The following is a 16,908-nucleotide window of genomic DNA, read 5'->3' as shown; positions in this document are numbered from 1 at the left end:
TTAAACCTTGCTTTTGCATTCTGGTATGCTAGTCTTCAGTGGTCTCTCTGGGGGTCACGATCTGGGCATAACAGGAGGACCAGAGAACCAAGGGAAACTGATTGGCTGGGGACAATGTCCATAGTCTTCCCTGCAGCTCCAGAAATTCAAGGCCAAGGGAACAGAAATTTTTAGCTGAGGTACTTACCACCTCAAGTTTACTATTATTTATAATGTTTTCCTATTTTTGTAAATGTTTTTTGTCCAAGGCACCTAGATCACTTGGGAATAAAACTCTTTTTTTTTTAAAGCATTAAGTACTCTTTTAACATTTTTTTTAAGATTTATTTATTTATTATGTACACAGAAGAGGGTGCCAGATCTCATTACAGATGGTTGTGAGCCACCATGTGGGTGCTGGGAATTGAACTCAGGACCTCTGGAAGAGCAGTCGGTGCTCTTAACCTCTGAGCCATCTCTCCAGCCCGGGAATAAAACTCTTATTGCTCACTAAATAGTGGTATTCTCCTGCAGGTGGACAAATTAGTCTTGGGCAGGGATGAGCTCCCTATTTGCTTATCCAATATAATGTCTTCATCCTTGAATCTTTATAAACACAACCAACAGATTTGGACTCAGCAGGTTTTATTCATATATTTGTGCATACATATTCTCACATGCTTAATAAGGAAGAAATTGGAAGGGAAAAATTTGGGAAGGTATGGAGAGAGGAAAAGAAGGGGGGGAAATGATTAAATACATATTAATTTGTGAGAACAAAATGAGCCATCTTAGAAATAAGACCAAAATGCTTTCACCAAAAACTAAGGCCTAAGATTTCTCCTTCAAGGAATAGGCCAATAGTTACTGAAACAAGTCAGACCAGATTCCAAAAACCAGGAAGTGTAAAAGTACGGAGTCCCAAGGTGGTCACGAGATAATGACTACTGGACTATAGACTGGTCTAACCTTGGTTTCCAGGGTAACTGACCATAAAAATGTCCCCACCTGAGGGCAGCCACTGAGCAATGGTGGCAAGCAACCAGCCCCTTAGAAGTAAGATTAAGCCATGATTTTTTTGAAAGCCCCTAGAAGCGAGCCAATCAGAATTGTACCCGTACTAGCACCCCTGAATGATGTAACCTTGTGATTTTTCCCTTTAAAAACTGGGTTTCTAGATAGGTGGGCACTTCCTCCAGCCTCCACTGCGTTGGACCTATTGGATGAAGTCACTGCCTAGGCTTGTATTGGATATCCAGAATTAATCCTTGCTTTTGCATTCCATCATGCTCATCTTTGGTGGTTTCTCTGGGGGTCATGATCTGGGTACAACAAATTAAAATGTATGAAAATAGATTTTAAATAAAGAAGTGGCCTAGGGAGATACCTTAACAATTAAAAGCAGCACCAGTTGTTGTTATATAGGACACAGGTTCCATTTTAACTAGCCATCTCCTGTAACTCTCTTCTGGCCTTTGCAAGTACTCTGTACAAATGCCTGGAGGCAAACATCTGTACATATAAAATAAAATAAAGCTTAAAAAATGGAATCCTATGCAATGATGTCACAGCCCTGAGACAGACAGCAGCCAGGGCAAGTTAAAATGATCTCTGTTGTGCCCAGGTCACAAGATCCCTAAGCTAGACCACCACAGAGCCATTATCTGATGCAAGCACACAAGCTTTGAAGAACAAAATAAGCAAGCTAGGTCACGTTCATCATCCGACACAGCAGGTGGAGGAAAATGGCCCTGAGCACTCACTTTAAGCAGTTTATATAGGAAACATTTACATGCAGCTTGGGATGGGATGAGGGCGCTAGGTGTGAGGTAGTTTTTTGAAGTTACCAGCTGAACTATAACCTTGAGATTACTGATGACTAACAGGATTCACGGTATTACAGAGACATAAATTTTTATTCCCTATGTCCTGCTTTTGTTGAACCCAGGATATGTACATTCAGATTTATTGTTCCTGTCCTACTCTCCCGAGTTCAACTTCTGGTCAACTGAGCCCATTACTCCCTATATGTTGTTTTGCCAAGTCTAGGATACATAAATTTATTGTCCCAGCCTTAAAAGTTCAACTTCTGGTAACTTCTAAAACTGTTGGTCAGCAAAAACTTTTGGAGGAGGGGAGGGGGAAGCATCTCTCAAGATGGCTACTGATTTTCCCTTTTTCTCCCGATCCTGCATGCTTGTAAGACATTCTATGAAATCAACTTTCTACATACATGTAGAGATTCATTCTATCAGTCCTGATCATGTAGAGAAGCTTGAATAATAGAGTTGGTTTTTTTTTCTTCACCTGTCTATGGAGAAAGATGTGCTGGCTAACAATGGTGCTCATAAATGCATTCTTCCTGGCTCCATTACTCTCTAAGTATTCTTCTTTCCATGAAGACTACTCTTTATTATTATTTATTTTGCCAAAACTTTGCTCTGAATTTCAGGAATAAAACTTAAGGAGGATGGAGACTTCCTTCAGCTTTCTGATGGGAGAAAGACCTTTTATCTTGTTTGTGATCTAGTTTCTGCTTTCCTTGCTGCTTGTCTGGAGTCCCTGTGACAACCAGGTAAAAAGTACCTTCAGTTCACCTGATGTCAGTGTTAGGTCACACAACAAACACTCTCCTTGTGTGTCTTTAAATATCCCTACAGTTGTTAAAATTTTGGGTACTCTTCTACCTGTGTGGCAGCAAATCACTCCACCCCACATAGTATAGTGGTCTGGACAAGCTAGCTATCCACATTGTGTCCAGGAGGAGGAAGAGGAAGTACCTATTGAGAGCAGGAAGAGATCAGGTCTGCTTTGCAGCCTGGGGCAAGAGCTATTGAAATGCATATTTCTGCTGAACTAGAAAATGTCTTTGTCTGTGGTAGAAGGGAGGGACAGGAATCATTGTGCTCTGTTTTTCAGCACACTTCCTAGTCCCAGGGAAGGCCTCTGAATAACTTTGGTCTGTGGGCTGATTCTGCTCACAGAATGGGGAGCAGGGAGCTGTGTGTAGAAAGATATTTGTAATTAAATTAAACATTCTTTTTGTTTGAAAGTATTATGTCCAGTTTGCAGGGATCACCAAAAACCCACTATGGAGGCTGTATCCCATAAGTGAAATCAAAGAGCATTTATTTTCAAGCTCCGGGGCATCGTTTGTATGTCCCACACAGCAGGGAGAGCAGAGAACCCTGAGCTCAGGTGGGATTGGGTTTTTATAATAGCAATGGTTAGGGTGAGGAAATTTCCAGAATTCAGGACCCTGATTGGCTGACAATTATCTAGGGGTATCTGAAAAAAAAAAAAAGGTGTGTGCAAGATTCAAGGATATTTGGCTACCTTATCTAATTCTTGGAATGTTTGGGATGTTAGGTGCTTCCACATCCCTGGGTGGATCCCTGGGTGGTGTAAGCTTATTTCTTTTCCTGACTCTGGGTGTTGCTTGCTAGTAAGCCTGTCACAGAAGGTATGTCTGGGCCTCTAAGCCTGTCATGCAGCTATGTGGTCAGGTTGTTTGGGGACACTTCCACAAAAGCACGTTTCTAAACTAGAAGAGGCCCAGTTTCTCCAGTACCTTCTAGAGATTCAGCACTTTGAATTTACCTTTCATGTTTAAGATCCTTTTTCATTAGTTTTGTGGAGATTGTAAAAGGCATCTAATGTGTTAGGTAGAACTCCACTGCTAAGGTTTAATATAGAAGAGTAGAATTAGTGATATAAAAGATTCACTAATTCTTTGGCGATAGTAAGTCTCACAAAATAGAATTTAGGTGAAAGAGGACTGCCTAAAAAAACACAAAATAGGTATATTCTCCAGGGCTGTTAGAGATTAGGACAGTAGGATACACATTTGTTCACCAGGATTGTCCAGACACTTGGCTCCAAAGCATTTCAAAGGAGACACTGCCCATTTACCACAAGCCACTATGTCTAATCCTATATCAAAGAATATCTAACAAGCTGCTCATTGAGGCATTGCAGGTTCACATCCAACCTTAAGTCCTGTCATGTCATAAAATTCCAATTTCTTCTTTAGAAAGGCATAGTTCTGGGCGGTGGTGGCACACGCCTTTAATCCCAGCACTCGGGAGACAGAGGCAGGTGGATCTCTGTGAGTTTGAGGTCAGCCTGGTCTATAGAGTGAGTTCCAGGAAAGACACAAAGCTACACTGAGAAACCATGCCTTGAAAAAAAATTTCCTCTAGAAAGGCACAGTTCTGCCAGATGGGCAATATGGCCAAGTGGCAAATGTTTGAAAAGTAAAACACAAGGTTTATGGTGGTACACACCTTTAATCCCAGCACTCACTTGAGAGGCAGAGGCAAGTAGATCTCTGTGTGTTTGAGGACAGCCTGATCTACAGAGTGAGTTTCACGAGAGGCTCCAAAGCAATACAGTGGAACCCTCCCTTGAAAAACCAAAAAAAAAAAAAAAAAAGAAAAAGAAAAAGAAAGAAAGAACAAGAAAGAGAAAAAAGAAATGTAGAGCTGGGTGGTTGTGATGCACACCTTTAATCACAGCACCAGAGAGGCAGAGCCTGTGGATCTCTGTGATTTCAAGGCTACCCTGGACTACAGATCCAGATCCAGGACAGGCACAAAAAACTACACGGAGAAACTCTGTCTCACAAAACCAAAAAACCATAAATAAATAAATAAATAAATAAATAAATAAAAACAAAGAAAGAAATGGAAAACACTGTTGTGTTACAGAGTTGCCTAATGATGCAAGGCTTTCCTTTATGCCCTCAAGCAGGAAGGAGGAAAATTCTTGAAAAGGTAGTTAAAACCTAGGACCTAGGACATGAGAGCATTCCCTAAGGGTCTGATGTGTTGACAATAGAACAGCTCCTTCCCTAAAGCCAGAAATATGTTTTGGAGATCTGGTAATGGTCTAGGGCTAGGGCCTTTGTGGTGGGGTTTTTTTCAGATCATGAATTTATCTCATTGTGTGATAGATTCTGCTAACTTTATAAAAGTCATCCATTTTCTTCAGTTTCCTCCCTGGAAGTAGTATACAAGTTGCTATTCTTCTTAAGAAGCTAAGTTGAGGCTGGAGAAATGGCTTAGAGGTTAAGGGCACTGGCTACTCCTCTTCCAGAGGTCCTGATTTAAATTCCCAGCAACTACATAGTGGCTCACAACTATGTATAATGAGACCTGGTGCTCTCTTCTGGCCTGCATGCATACATGCAGGCAGGTTACTGTATGATGCATAATAAATAAATAAATAAATAAATAAATCCTTTTTTTAAAAGGCGCTTAGTTGACATGAGACATAGATTGTACAAGACCTCATTCTTTTTCTCTCTTTCTTATCTCCTTCATCTCAGAACCCTGTTACTGAAGAAGATCCTACTGTTTCATACCACTGGGTTATTTAAGAAATAATTTTGGAAATGTCTTTGCTGTGTAAGTCTCCCATCTGTCTAAGTGGGTGGAGTTGCAGTATTTGGTCTCAATTTGAATTACTCAAAGTGTAATCTGAAACTTGAATCTAAATGTCACAAGGATGATGGAATATGGGGAATGCAAGATCTCTTCTAGGCTGGTTCCTCTTTGAGCATTAGCCAGAGATGGATGCATGCTTTCATTAAAGAGATTTTTTTTCCATATTAATCTCTTAATTGTGTGGAGTGATTTCTCCCTTGGGAGGCATATTGATTCTAGGACACTTGCATTTTAACCATTTTAGAAAGATGTTTCTGACACTAGCTCTCTTATGTTGACACAAATGGCCATGGTCCCAGTGTGTTGCTCTCCAGGTCAGTGATCTTGCTATCCTCCATATTACAGCTGCAAAATCTTAAACTGAATGATTGTATCACCTCTAGGTTTAAAAACTCCCCATTTGATTCATCCAATTTAATATCCATTGTTGTAAAAGGAAAGAACTTGCATTTGGAGCATGGTTTCTACCTTCAGACCAGAATAGAAGGAATAGCTTATTGTGCACACTACTTCGGTAAAGAGGGTAGATAATAAGCTGCTGAAGTCACCATTATTAAAAAAAAAAAACAGAACCTGATTATAGTAGGAGGAGTGATTTTGTAATTTCTAAGCATTTACTAATTGAAGTGTTGGGAATTAAGACGGACGAGACTAATTGGAATGAAGGGACTGTGAAAATTTCATGTGCTGGTGGCCTGGCACCCTTGACCCAGCATACATTATAGGCAGGTCAAGTTTCAGTTGAATGTTCTGTGGCTGGCTTGGTGTCCCAGGTCCATCTCTGGAGCCTTATGTAGTTACAGAAAATTGCTAGTTCAGCCTCCATATTCTTAATTGTTTGGAATCCTAACTAGGGTCACCCATATGGGTTCCAAGATTTTTTTTTTAGATTTATTTATTATCTATACAGTATTCTGCCTACATGTGTCCCTGCAGGCCAGAGGAGGGCACCAGATCTCATTACAAATGGTTGTGAGCCACCATGTAGTTGCCAGAAATTGAACGCAGGACCTCTGGAAGAGCAGTCGGACTCTTAAACAATGAACCATCTCCCAGCCCAGGTTCCAGGTTGTTTACATTGCACTATTTTCATAAACCCTGCTAAAAGCTCCCCTATTCCAGTTATCTCTCCCTACCTTCTCCTCATTTGTCTCTTCCTTACTCACCCAATCCTTCCTGTTCCCTTCCCAACTTGCCATCAGTGCACCCAAAAAATCTATTCTATTTCCTCTTCCAAGGGAGAGCCACAAATCTCTCCTAGGGCCATTGTTTATTATTTAGCCTCTCTGCATCTGTGGATTGTACTGTGATTACTGTGATTACAGTGATTGTACTTTACTGAACTACTTATATCTACTTATAAGTGTGTACATACCATGTTTGTCATACCATGTTTGACTCACTCAGGATAATACAGAACTAAAGAATCTTGACAACATCAAACCAAATAATTCATTTATAATGGGACATACCTCTAAACATAACTCTCAGTAGATGAATCTAAAGTTGCTGAAAAAGACTTGAAGAAATGTTCGACATTCTTAGCCATCAGGGAAATGCATATTAAAACTCCTTTGAGATTTCATTTTATATCTGCCAGAATGAGAAGATCAATAATACAAATGATAGCTAATGCTGGCAAGGACGTGGAGCCAGGGGAGTCACTGCTTTGACAAGTGCAAACTTGTACAGCCACTGTGGAAAATAAATATGCAATACTCTGAAAATGGGTAGTCAATCTACATGAAGACGCAGCTTGGGCATATACCCAAATGATGGTCCTGCACCCTACCACAAGGACAATTGCTCAACTAGATTCATAGTGGCTTTATTTATAATAGCCAGAAACTGTTATGTCTGTGAGAGATTTTGCTGATTGATGATTGAAATGAGAAGGCTCCTCCACCTAGGGTAGCAGGAATGGCTATTCCACCTAGGGTGACTGTAGCAAGAACATACCCCAGTTATGGGGAAGGAATAATCACTCTTGATTCAGACATGGTATAACACTCATTTATTCACACAGTAAGATTACAAGTAATATTTATCCTGTCTTCCAAATGGAAATGGAGTACCTTTCCAGGTGTACAGGTCCGGACTTGCCACATCTTTTCCTATGGATCTTGGGTCAGCCCTCCTCCGGTTAGCCATGTCTGCACTGGGGACAGGATCTCACGTCTCATGCAAGGGTCTGACGAGATCTGTTGATCTTCTGATCTGATGATCTGAGGCTTCATTTTATATCCTTCCTGGTAAGGTTTCTAGTCTTATCCCAACTTCCACACAAAGATTATATTTCATCTCTACTCCATTTGTGGTTTACTTAAGTCATTCTATTGCTTATCACTCCTGTTCACTCTAGGTCTTACATGTTCCTTACAGTGACAATAACCCTAAAAAAGTGGGCCTGGGCTAGAAAAGGGAGCCAACTGAGCATGAGACAGTTACTGCCAAGAGACAACACCAGAAAGCAATCTTTGCCTGTGGGTTTTGCCTTCAATTGTTAGCATGGGTTTTTATCCTGATCTCCCAAGGTGATGGAGTGTGATCTGACACAATCAGCCAAATAAACCCATTCATTGCCTGATATGTCTTTGGTTAGAGGCTTTAATCTCAGCAAGATAAAAGAAAGTTAAAACAAAAAAATGTAACACCAACAGTGATTTTATTGCCAGGTAGAATCTGAGAATGTTGTCTTTTGGAAGAATGTGGAAGATATCAGGACCTTAGTTGGCAAAAACCATAGAAAGTTACACACAGAACATTATTGGTCCATTGTGTATGACTAGGAAGATGGGAATGTTAAGAGTAATGGCAGAAAGTGGAGATTGAGACTATAGAATTTCAGTCAAAATGACTCAGTAAAAATTAAGCTAACAGTCATTTGTGTCATATTTTGGCTCCAAATGATTTCTTATTCTGTCAATGCCCAGGATATTTATTAATGCAGAATTAAAAAATAATGTGCTAGTTTCTTAAATGGAATATTGATTCTGTTGGAGTGTTTTTATAGACTCATTCAGGTGAACAATGGAAGAAAACAAGAGAGGCAGAAACAATTGAAAATGAGAAGGTAATTTCAGAGGGCTGTGAAGTGCTGAAAAAGGCAAGGGTTTCAAAGACTTGATCACCGTTATTCAGAAAATGGATGCATGAAGGGTAATGGAAGGTCTCCTAAGGTTAATGCTCTATTTATGTAGTGCTTGAAATTATGAAATGAGAAAGCACAGTGATTTCTAGTCCCAGGAAGCAACTTCATACAAAATCTGTTTCACCTGTGGTCCAAGCATGTTTTTGTCCATCCCAATCAAGAAGTCAAACTTTGCAGGATCCACCATCATCTGCTGGTCCTGGAAACAAGAGAGAATCAAAATTTAAGGTTATCAATTCTTAGCCTCTGGTTACAGTTCAGCATTTTTGCAGGCATCTATGATTGGCAGAGACAGAAATCAAGTGAGGAGATTGGGAGGGTTCACTGCATGAAGTAGTGAGGATGAGGCTTGGTGCTTTTTTATTCTTTTTTAACTCTTTACTCTTTTGGTGTCTGGCTACCCAGTTCTAAAATTAATTGCACACATAGAGGCTTAGTCTTTCTTATAATTGCATGGCCTTAACTTGGCTTGTTTCTAGCCAGGTTTTCTCACCTTAAATTATCACATCCACCTTTTGGCTTTTAACCTCCTCTATTCTGTATACCTTTCTTTTCTTGTTACTCCATTGCTTGCTGTGTAGGTGAGGGGATGGCCCCTGGTGTCTTCTCTCTCTTTTTTTTCTTTCTTGCTGCTTCTTCCTTTTTTCTATGCAGATTTTTTTCTCCCATTTATTATCTCTGACTGCCAGCCTTGCCTATCCTTTCCTGCTGAGCTATTGTCCATTCAGCTTTTTATTAGATCAATCAAGTATTTTAGACAGGTAATGTATCACAGCTTCACAGAGTTAAATGCAACATAAAAGATTGCAACACATCTTTGCATCATTAAAAAATGTTCCATGGCATACACAAATATAACACATCTTAAAATAATATTCCACACACCTGCATTGCATTTTGTGACCACAGGATGTTGAGATACCTAACCTATGAGACATCTTCCATTTAGACTTAGCTGCATATAGACAGTAGAAGTAACCATAGAGATAAATGTTTGGGAAATTGCAGGGAAAGGGCAATCTAAGCCCTTTTGAACTGAAGCCCCTTGCATCTGAGACAGAGATACAGGATTTGTTGTTTTTCTTCCTGTGCTTCAATCTTTTCTTGGTTCAACCTTCCCTCACTGTGTCTCCATTTCACTGTTTTGGAATGTGAATGGGACTGTGTGCCATTGTATGTTCAAAATATGTATGTAACTCTACTAATTTTACAAGATATCACTGTCAGGAGATCATCTTGAGGATCAGAAGAGACTTTGGACATTTGAACAGTGTAAGGGCTGTTACAGACTATGAGGATCATTGAAGTAACTAAATGCATTTTCTTCATGAATGACCATGAGCCTTAATGACTTGGGTCAAAATGTGATTGATTTAAAAACCTCCCAGTTAAGACACTGTATTTGGACACATGTTTCTCCTTGGATATTTCTTTGTATTGTTTTGAAACCTTTACTAGGAGGAGTCTTTCTGGATTAAATTCCTCACTGTACATGTGATATGTATCTCAACAGTCTCAACACATTTCCTGTTTGTTCTGTATACTGTGTTGTGTTGAAATTAATCAGCCAACTTCCTTCCTGTTCTGTCATGCCTTCACCAACATTATAGACTCTATCTCAAAATCACATAAGATAGAGTAGAAGCAATTGTAATTCAGTGATAAGGCAGTTTGGTAGCCTGCTCTTTTAATTTTTTGTTGTTGTTGTTTTTGAAGACAAGGTTTATCTGTGTAGCCCTGGCTGTCCTGAAAGGAGCTCTGTACACCAGGCTAGCCTCAAACTCAGAGATCCCGCTGATTCTTGCCCCCACATCCTGCGACAAAAGGAGGACCAACATTCCTAGCTTTTTTGTTTTTATATTATTGGGTGATGGGCTTGAGATGTAGGTTTATACATGTCAAACATATGCTGTTTTACAGATTTTCACCTGTATCTTGTACTTTAAAATTTGGCAGAGAGCATCCTTCTGTTTCTCAGGATGGCATGTACTCATGACACTAATATTGCCTGCACCTTTTGAGTCATTGTATAGTGGGTGTATGAACTTCTTCCTGCCTGTTGTGTTTTGTTTGAATTTTTAAGTGAATATGAATATTTTACCTGTATGCATAGATATACACCACATGGGAAACTGGTCATCACAGTAATCAAATGATGATCTTAGAAACCCTGAGGTTGGAATAATGAATAGTTGTGATCTCCCATGTAAGCAAGAGCAATTGAGCCCACCTCCATTCAAAACAAAAAAGAGCTCTTTGCTGCTATACCATCTCTCCTGCCCTGTGTTGATTATGTTTGATCAACATTTATATTTCTAAAGTTTTCATCTGTCCATTTATAACTGTTACAATGTGCAGTGCCTTTTATCAAAATCTTATTGATGTTACAGCTTGAATTGCACACTTCATGTTCTTGAAGATGAAAACAGAACTGTAATGAATCCAACACTCTTTTAAGGAACTTCAGTAAAAACCTTGGAGCTTCCTCTGTAGCTAGAGTTTTCCTGCCTTGCCCACAGTCAGGAAAAATTCTTGTCACCCGCCAGTCCCACAGGTGCTCAGACCCAACCAAGTAAACACAAAGACTTATATTGCTTACAAACTGTATGGACATGACAGGCTTCTAGCTATCTAGTTCTTACATCTTAAATTAATCCATTTCCATAAATCTATACCTTGCCATGTGGCTCATGGCTTACTGGCATCTTCACATGCTGCTTGTTTTGGCGATGGGTGGCAGTGACTCCTTCCGCCTTCCTGTTCTTTTTTTCTCTTCTCTGTTAGTCCCACCTATACTTCCTGCCTAGCCACTGGCCAATCAGTGTTTTATTTATTGACCAATCAGAGCAATTTGACATACAGACCATCCCACAGCATTTCTCTATCTTTTTTGTTGATTTTTACATGGAAGACAAGGTCTTAATGTATAGTTCTGGCTTTTCTGGGCTTGATTTTGTAGAGTAGACTTCTATTCAACTCAGAGGCAGATATACCTGCCTCTGCTTTCTGAGTGCTTGGGTTAAAGGTATGAACATTACACCTAGTCTACCTAACCTACTTTTCTTTTCTGTAGTTCCTAATTATTCATACAATTTCACTCATGTGTACTCTGTACTGTTGATCTGTTTACTTGTCTCTCTATGTTAATAGGCATTTCTCTTGCAAAGTAATATCTCATTCAAGGGGTACAGAATTGACAGAGGTAAACCTCCTATTCAGTTTTCATCTAAAGTGACTTGGTGATTATATTGCAATGTCTATGTTATGAAATATTGTGGGAGGATCAGAATTATATGACTATACTGTCAAAGAAGTATACATTTACAATGCTTTCTGCTGTACACATGTATGGGATGTTTTAGAATGTAGTGACCTATGATGATGTGCATGTTGGCTTCACTTGGGAAGAGTGGACTTTGCTGGATCCTTTCCAGAAGAATCTCTACAAAGATGTGATGCTGGACACCTACTGGAATCTCACTTCTATAGGTAAGACTGAATATTCCTTCATGTTTTAAAATAAGGGGACAATATTTCCTTGGTTATTGATTCTCTTCAGTAATTTGATTGAGAAAGGAGAATGAGGTGAATAATTCAGTCATGCTTCAAAGAGTCACTGAAGATAGTAACTTAAATTTTGCAGTTTCCAATAAAATATCATCCATTTTCTGATACTATATTTTAGGGTACATTTGGAGAGATAATACTACTGATGAACATTTTCAAAGTTCCAGAAGACATGGAAGGTAATTGTCTTGTGCAAGTTGATAAAAATACACCTGTGAAGAAATTGTAATGTGTTCTGGAAGTATTAAACAAATACAACAGTGTAAATAAGCACTGTTTGAAGTGTGTTGGTGATTATTAAATTCTTACAAAGCACATACCTCAATTTTAAGTAGTTGAATTAGATTTGCAAGGCATTCTTTTAAGAAATAAGACAAGGGGAAATGCCTCAGCAGCTATCAACTTTTGAATCATTGCACCATGAGAACTATGCTGTAGGACTGTAAACCCATTTATTTTATCATACTCATATTACAAAATTAATAATCTGTGAAGAGGTGAGATGTATATCTTCAAAAAATTCTAGTAAGCAGAGTCCATAATAGAGATAGATAGTATTGCTCATATATTTATTGTGACTGTGCTGTTTAGTGAGAAGGGCAGTTAGAGTCAATAGTCAATGGGCATTGTCATGGAGAAATGTTAATCTCTATTATAAATCTATGAGGACAGGAAGTCAAACTGAATTCATTGTGGAAACCTTTTATTTGTCATTCCTCCTTTACTAGGTATATCATTTGTCACTCTGGATACAAGACATATGAGCATAGAGATACGGAAAGACATATCATACCTCTCTCTCAGACCAATTAGAAAATATGTAGCAGTCCCCACATTGAATATATTTGTTGAATTTGATGCAAGTATTCAATTAATTGTTTTTCTAGCTTCATTAAGACACCAACAAACTCACATTACAGAAAAGCCCTATGAGTACTAGGACTGTGTAACTACAACATGAGTGTAAACATAGTGATAAAGCCTAAAGATCTTTTTCCTTTTATAATATGACCAAATTGTAAAAATAATTTATACATATATAAGGAGTCAACAGTGTATTGGATGTGGTAAAGCTTTTACATGTGCCAATTATTCTTGCAGGTATGAAAGAAACCAAACTGCAGAGAAACCTGTATTTTTTCAATGTGGTAAAGCCTTTGCATATGAGAGTCATCTTCACAGGCATGAAAGAACACATAGTGGGGAGAAAATCTTTGAATGTAATCAGTGTGCTAAAACCTATATTCATCAGAGTAGTCTTCAGATGCATAAAAAAACTCATACTGGAGAAAAACCCTATGAATGTAATCAATGTGGTAAAGCCTTTGTTGATCATAGTATTCTTCGAAGGCATGAAAGATTACATACTGGAGAGAAACCCTATGAATGCAATCAATGTGGTAAAGCCTTTGTTCGTAACAGTGCTCTTCAAGTACACAAAAGAAGACATACTGGAGAGAAACCCTATGAATGTAAGCACTGTGGCAAAGCCTTTGCACAATGTGGTCATCTTCACAGTCATGAAAGATCTCATACTGGAGAGAAGCCCTATGAATGTATTCAATGTGGTAAAGCATTTGTGCGTCAAAGTCATCTTGAGATGCATAAAAGAACACATACTGGAGAGAAACCCTATGAATGTAAGCACTGTGGCAAAGCCTTTGCACAATGTGGTCATCTTCACAGTCATGAAAGATCTCATACTGGAGAGAAGCCCTATGAATGTATTCAATGTGGTAAAGCATTTGTGCGTCAAAGTCATCTTGAGATGCATAAAAGAACACATACTGGAGAGAAACCCTATGAATGTAAGCAATGTGGCAAAGCCTTTGCACAATATGGTCATCTTCAAAGGCATGAAAGATCTCATACTGGAGAGAAGCCCTATGAATGTATTCAATGTGGTAAAGCATTTGTGCGTCAAAGTCATCTTGAAATTCATAAAAGAACACATACTGGAGAGAAACCCTATGAATGTATTCAATGTGGTAAAGCATTTGGGCGTCAAAGTCATCTTGAAATTCATAAAAGAACACATACTGGAGAGAAACCCTATGAATGTAAACAATGTGGCAAAGCCTTTGCACAAAAGAGCCATCTTCAAACGCATGAAAGAACACATACTGGCGAAAGAATCTAATTAATATGGTAAAGCATTTGTATCACAGTCATCTTCAAATTCATGAAACAACACATACTAGAAAGAAACCCTATGAATGTATTCATTATAATAAACCTTTTGCCTATCACAGTCATCTTCAAGTGTATATAAAAACATACTAGAGAGAAACCTTATGAATATAATTAGTGCTATAAATCCTTTGTATGTATCAGTAATCTTTGAAATCATGAGAAAAAGTCATATTGCAGAGAAACCCTAAAAATATAGTCTGTGTGGTAAAGTTTTGCACTTTATACAGGAGTAAAACTTTTGTGTGCATCTGATCTCTTAAAGCCTTTGCTTATCACAATAGATGTTGAGTACCTGAAAATGATACTGAGGGCTATTTATTATAATGTATTAGTAAGATCTTTAACCAATACACTCACAGTCAATTACACAACATTATTTTGTAGAAAAAAAAAGTTGACAGTTTCAACAAACTGTTCAAGCACTATGATCTCCATTTTTATATAGTTTGGCCCAGCTATCTCATGGGGGAAAAATGAATTTATGAAGCACTATGTGTAGAGTAAAAGGGCCAGCTAAAGAAACACACTTTGTCCCTGAATCCAGGGCCTTTGAGAGATACACTGTGGTCCTGAAACTAGAGGCATAATGTTAAGAGGGACCAAGTGAAGGAATCGCTTTTTCCCTGAAAGCACAGCCAATGAAACACACTCTAGCTTTGACAAACTGAGCACAAAACCAACCAATCAATGAGCACAAAATGTAGCCTAACTCTGAGATTGTTCAAGCACAGGGATTTAAATCCAACCAATTCCCACCCCAGAAATCTTCCTGGAAAAACTCAGCCCTAAGAAGCCCCATATAAGCCCTGTGCATGTTCAGTTGGCTGCGGACCTTTTCCATACTGGAAAAGGAATCCAGACTCTCTCCTTGATTCCTCCCTCCACAATACATGGCTTGAATTACTTTTGAGTGAAGACATCCTTTTGCCCAAGTGGATCAGAATATCTCTAGTGACTTGGAGCAAAGACGCAATGGACACTTCTTCTGGGAAACTCCCTTAGGGGAGTAGAACAGAGCAACAACTGACATCTCTGGTGGGAAAACTCTCTTAGCAGAGTAGAGCAGAGCCCATCTCTAAGAACTCTCAGAGAGAAGCAGAATTTCTCCATCTTGTGGGGAGATCATCTCTCATGGGAACACATCTCCAGGTATAGCCTAACTTCCTGTCAGGATACCTTTCTCCTCACCACTGTAATTATATAGGATACCTTCCAATCACACCTGTAGGTGTAGTCTAAATTCCTACAGACAGGGTACATTCTTTCATTAAACAATAACATAATCCTTTTAGATTTTATACTTGTCTTAAATTGTATGAAATAACTAATTCAGGTGTAAAACTTCATGGATTAGTATTAGTTCCTTTTCTGTTGTGATATAATGTCTAGGTCAACTTATAAACGTGTTTAATTTTGCCCTTAATCCCAGAGAGATACATGATTACCATGAAAGTGGCATGGAAACAACTGTCAGATGTGGAAGCAGAAGGCTAATAACTCACATCCTTAACTGGAAGCATGAAGCAGAGTGTGGCACCTGTAAATGATGTGTGGATATAAATTCTCTAAGCTGGTAGTTCCAGTAACATATTTCCTGCAACAGGGCAGCATTTCCTAAATCTTTCCAAATGAAACCACCAATTACAAGGATTCGTTTCTGGAACTCATGCCTACATACTTGCTTTTGGTTACATGAAGCAATTCATGGTGAAGAAAAACTGTAATAAGCCATTAGACCAGCTAAACACTGGCTACAGGAATGAATGCTTTCAAGAGAAAAATTTTCATGAATGAAACATTGTTTTACTAAAATTTTGCTTTAATTATAATTATGTGATGTCAGTGTTTGTCTTTTGGGGTGTGTGAATGTGCATGTTGTTCCTGAGAACATTAAACACTTGGATCTTCTTGTAGCAGGAATTACAGGAGATTGTCAAAAATCAGACCTTGGTCATGGGAATGAACATTTCTTAACTGCTCAGCTATGCCTCTAGTGTTGTATATATTTTAAAAATTATTTCAATCATTTTGAAGTCAGAAAATGGGGACAAACTCATACAAGAGAAGAACCCGATTTGTGTAAATAATTTGGTAAAGTCTTTTGACACCACAGTTGTCTTCAGCTTCAAAAAAAAATACATTTCATTTATTTTTCATTGTAGCCTTGGAGGAAGTAAATTACTTAGCATGTTCACTCAAGACATATGGTTGAGACCACTGCATTGTGGTTTCTATTTTGAAACATTTGAGGTAGATACTCAAGTGTGCTCTATGTATGGCAAATCTATTTAGTGAAGTTTATTTTTTAATCTTTACATCCCTTCTGTGGCTTTGTTCATCTACTATCGTGCTTTTACTTAGTGACAGGTATTTTTTCTGCTGTAATGTATAGAATGATCCTATTCATCTCAGTGGTCTATTGTTTATTTAAATAGCAGTCAGTGTGTGATCATACTTTTTAAGTAAGGTTGTCTATGAAAGGTGGTGGGTTGTTGTTGCTGGTTTTGTTTTTCATATTTTCACATATACCCTTGTGCTGTGGGATGTTCTGTATGGCAAATGTGTTGCTGA

General features: G+C 38.6%; 1 protein-coding gene across 3 annotated transcripts; it reads left to right on the top strand.

Moving 5' to 3' along the window:
* The first annotated feature begins 2,267 nt into the window (after positions 1-2,267).
* On the top strand, positions 2,268-16,707 carry LOC128113913 (zinc finger protein 431-like). Of its 3 annotated transcripts, XM_052743782.1 has the most exons (7): positions 2,268-2,554; positions 5,309-5,387; positions 6,363-6,494; positions 7,510-7,678; positions 11,940-12,066; positions 12,263-12,323; positions 13,246-16,707. In XM_052743782.1, exons 5-7 carry the CDS (start codon positions 12,033-12,035, stop codon positions 14,282-14,284), a joined length of 1,134 nt encoding a protein of 377 aa, XP_052599742.1. In that variant the 5' UTR covers positions 2,268-2,554; positions 5,309-5,387; positions 6,363-6,494; positions 7,510-7,678; positions 11,940-12,032; the 3' UTR covers positions 14,285-16,707. The 3 variants fall into 3 exon arrangements, with proteins under 3 accessions (XP_052599742.1, XP_052599744.1, XP_052599743.1); XM_052743784.1 differs by having other exon boundaries at positions 6,363-7,678; XM_052743783.1 differs by lacking the exons at positions 6,363-6,494; positions 7,510-7,678.
* Positions 16,708-16,908: the final 201 nt, after the last annotated feature.

The sequence above is a fragment of the Peromyscus californicus genome, unplaced genomic scaffold, assembly GCF_007827085.1.
Source record: "Peromyscus californicus insignis strain IS unplaced genomic scaffold, ASM782708v3 Scaffold_198__1_contigs__length_62426, whole genome shotgun sequence".
Classification (NCBI taxonomy): Eukaryota; Metazoa; Chordata; class Mammalia; order Rodentia; family Cricetidae; genus Peromyscus; species Peromyscus californicus.
This window is presented reverse-complemented; position numbering and strand designations above follow the sequence as displayed.

What these genes read in the sequence shown, in the direction of transcription:
- LOC128113913 (XM_052743783.1), top strand. Translation starts at nt 12,033, where the DNA reads ATGCTGGACACCTACTGGAATCTCACTTCTATAG. An exon ending in CTGGAATCTCACTTCTATAG is followed by an intron (nt 12,067 to 12,262) that starts GTAAGACTGAAT and finishes ACTATATTTTAG; the next exon opens with GGTACATTTGGAGAGATAAT. An exon ending in AGTTCCAGAAGACATGGAAG is followed by an intron (nt 12,324 to 13,245) that starts GTAATTGTCTTG and finishes TTATTCTTGCAG; the next exon opens with GTATGAAAGAAACCAAACTG.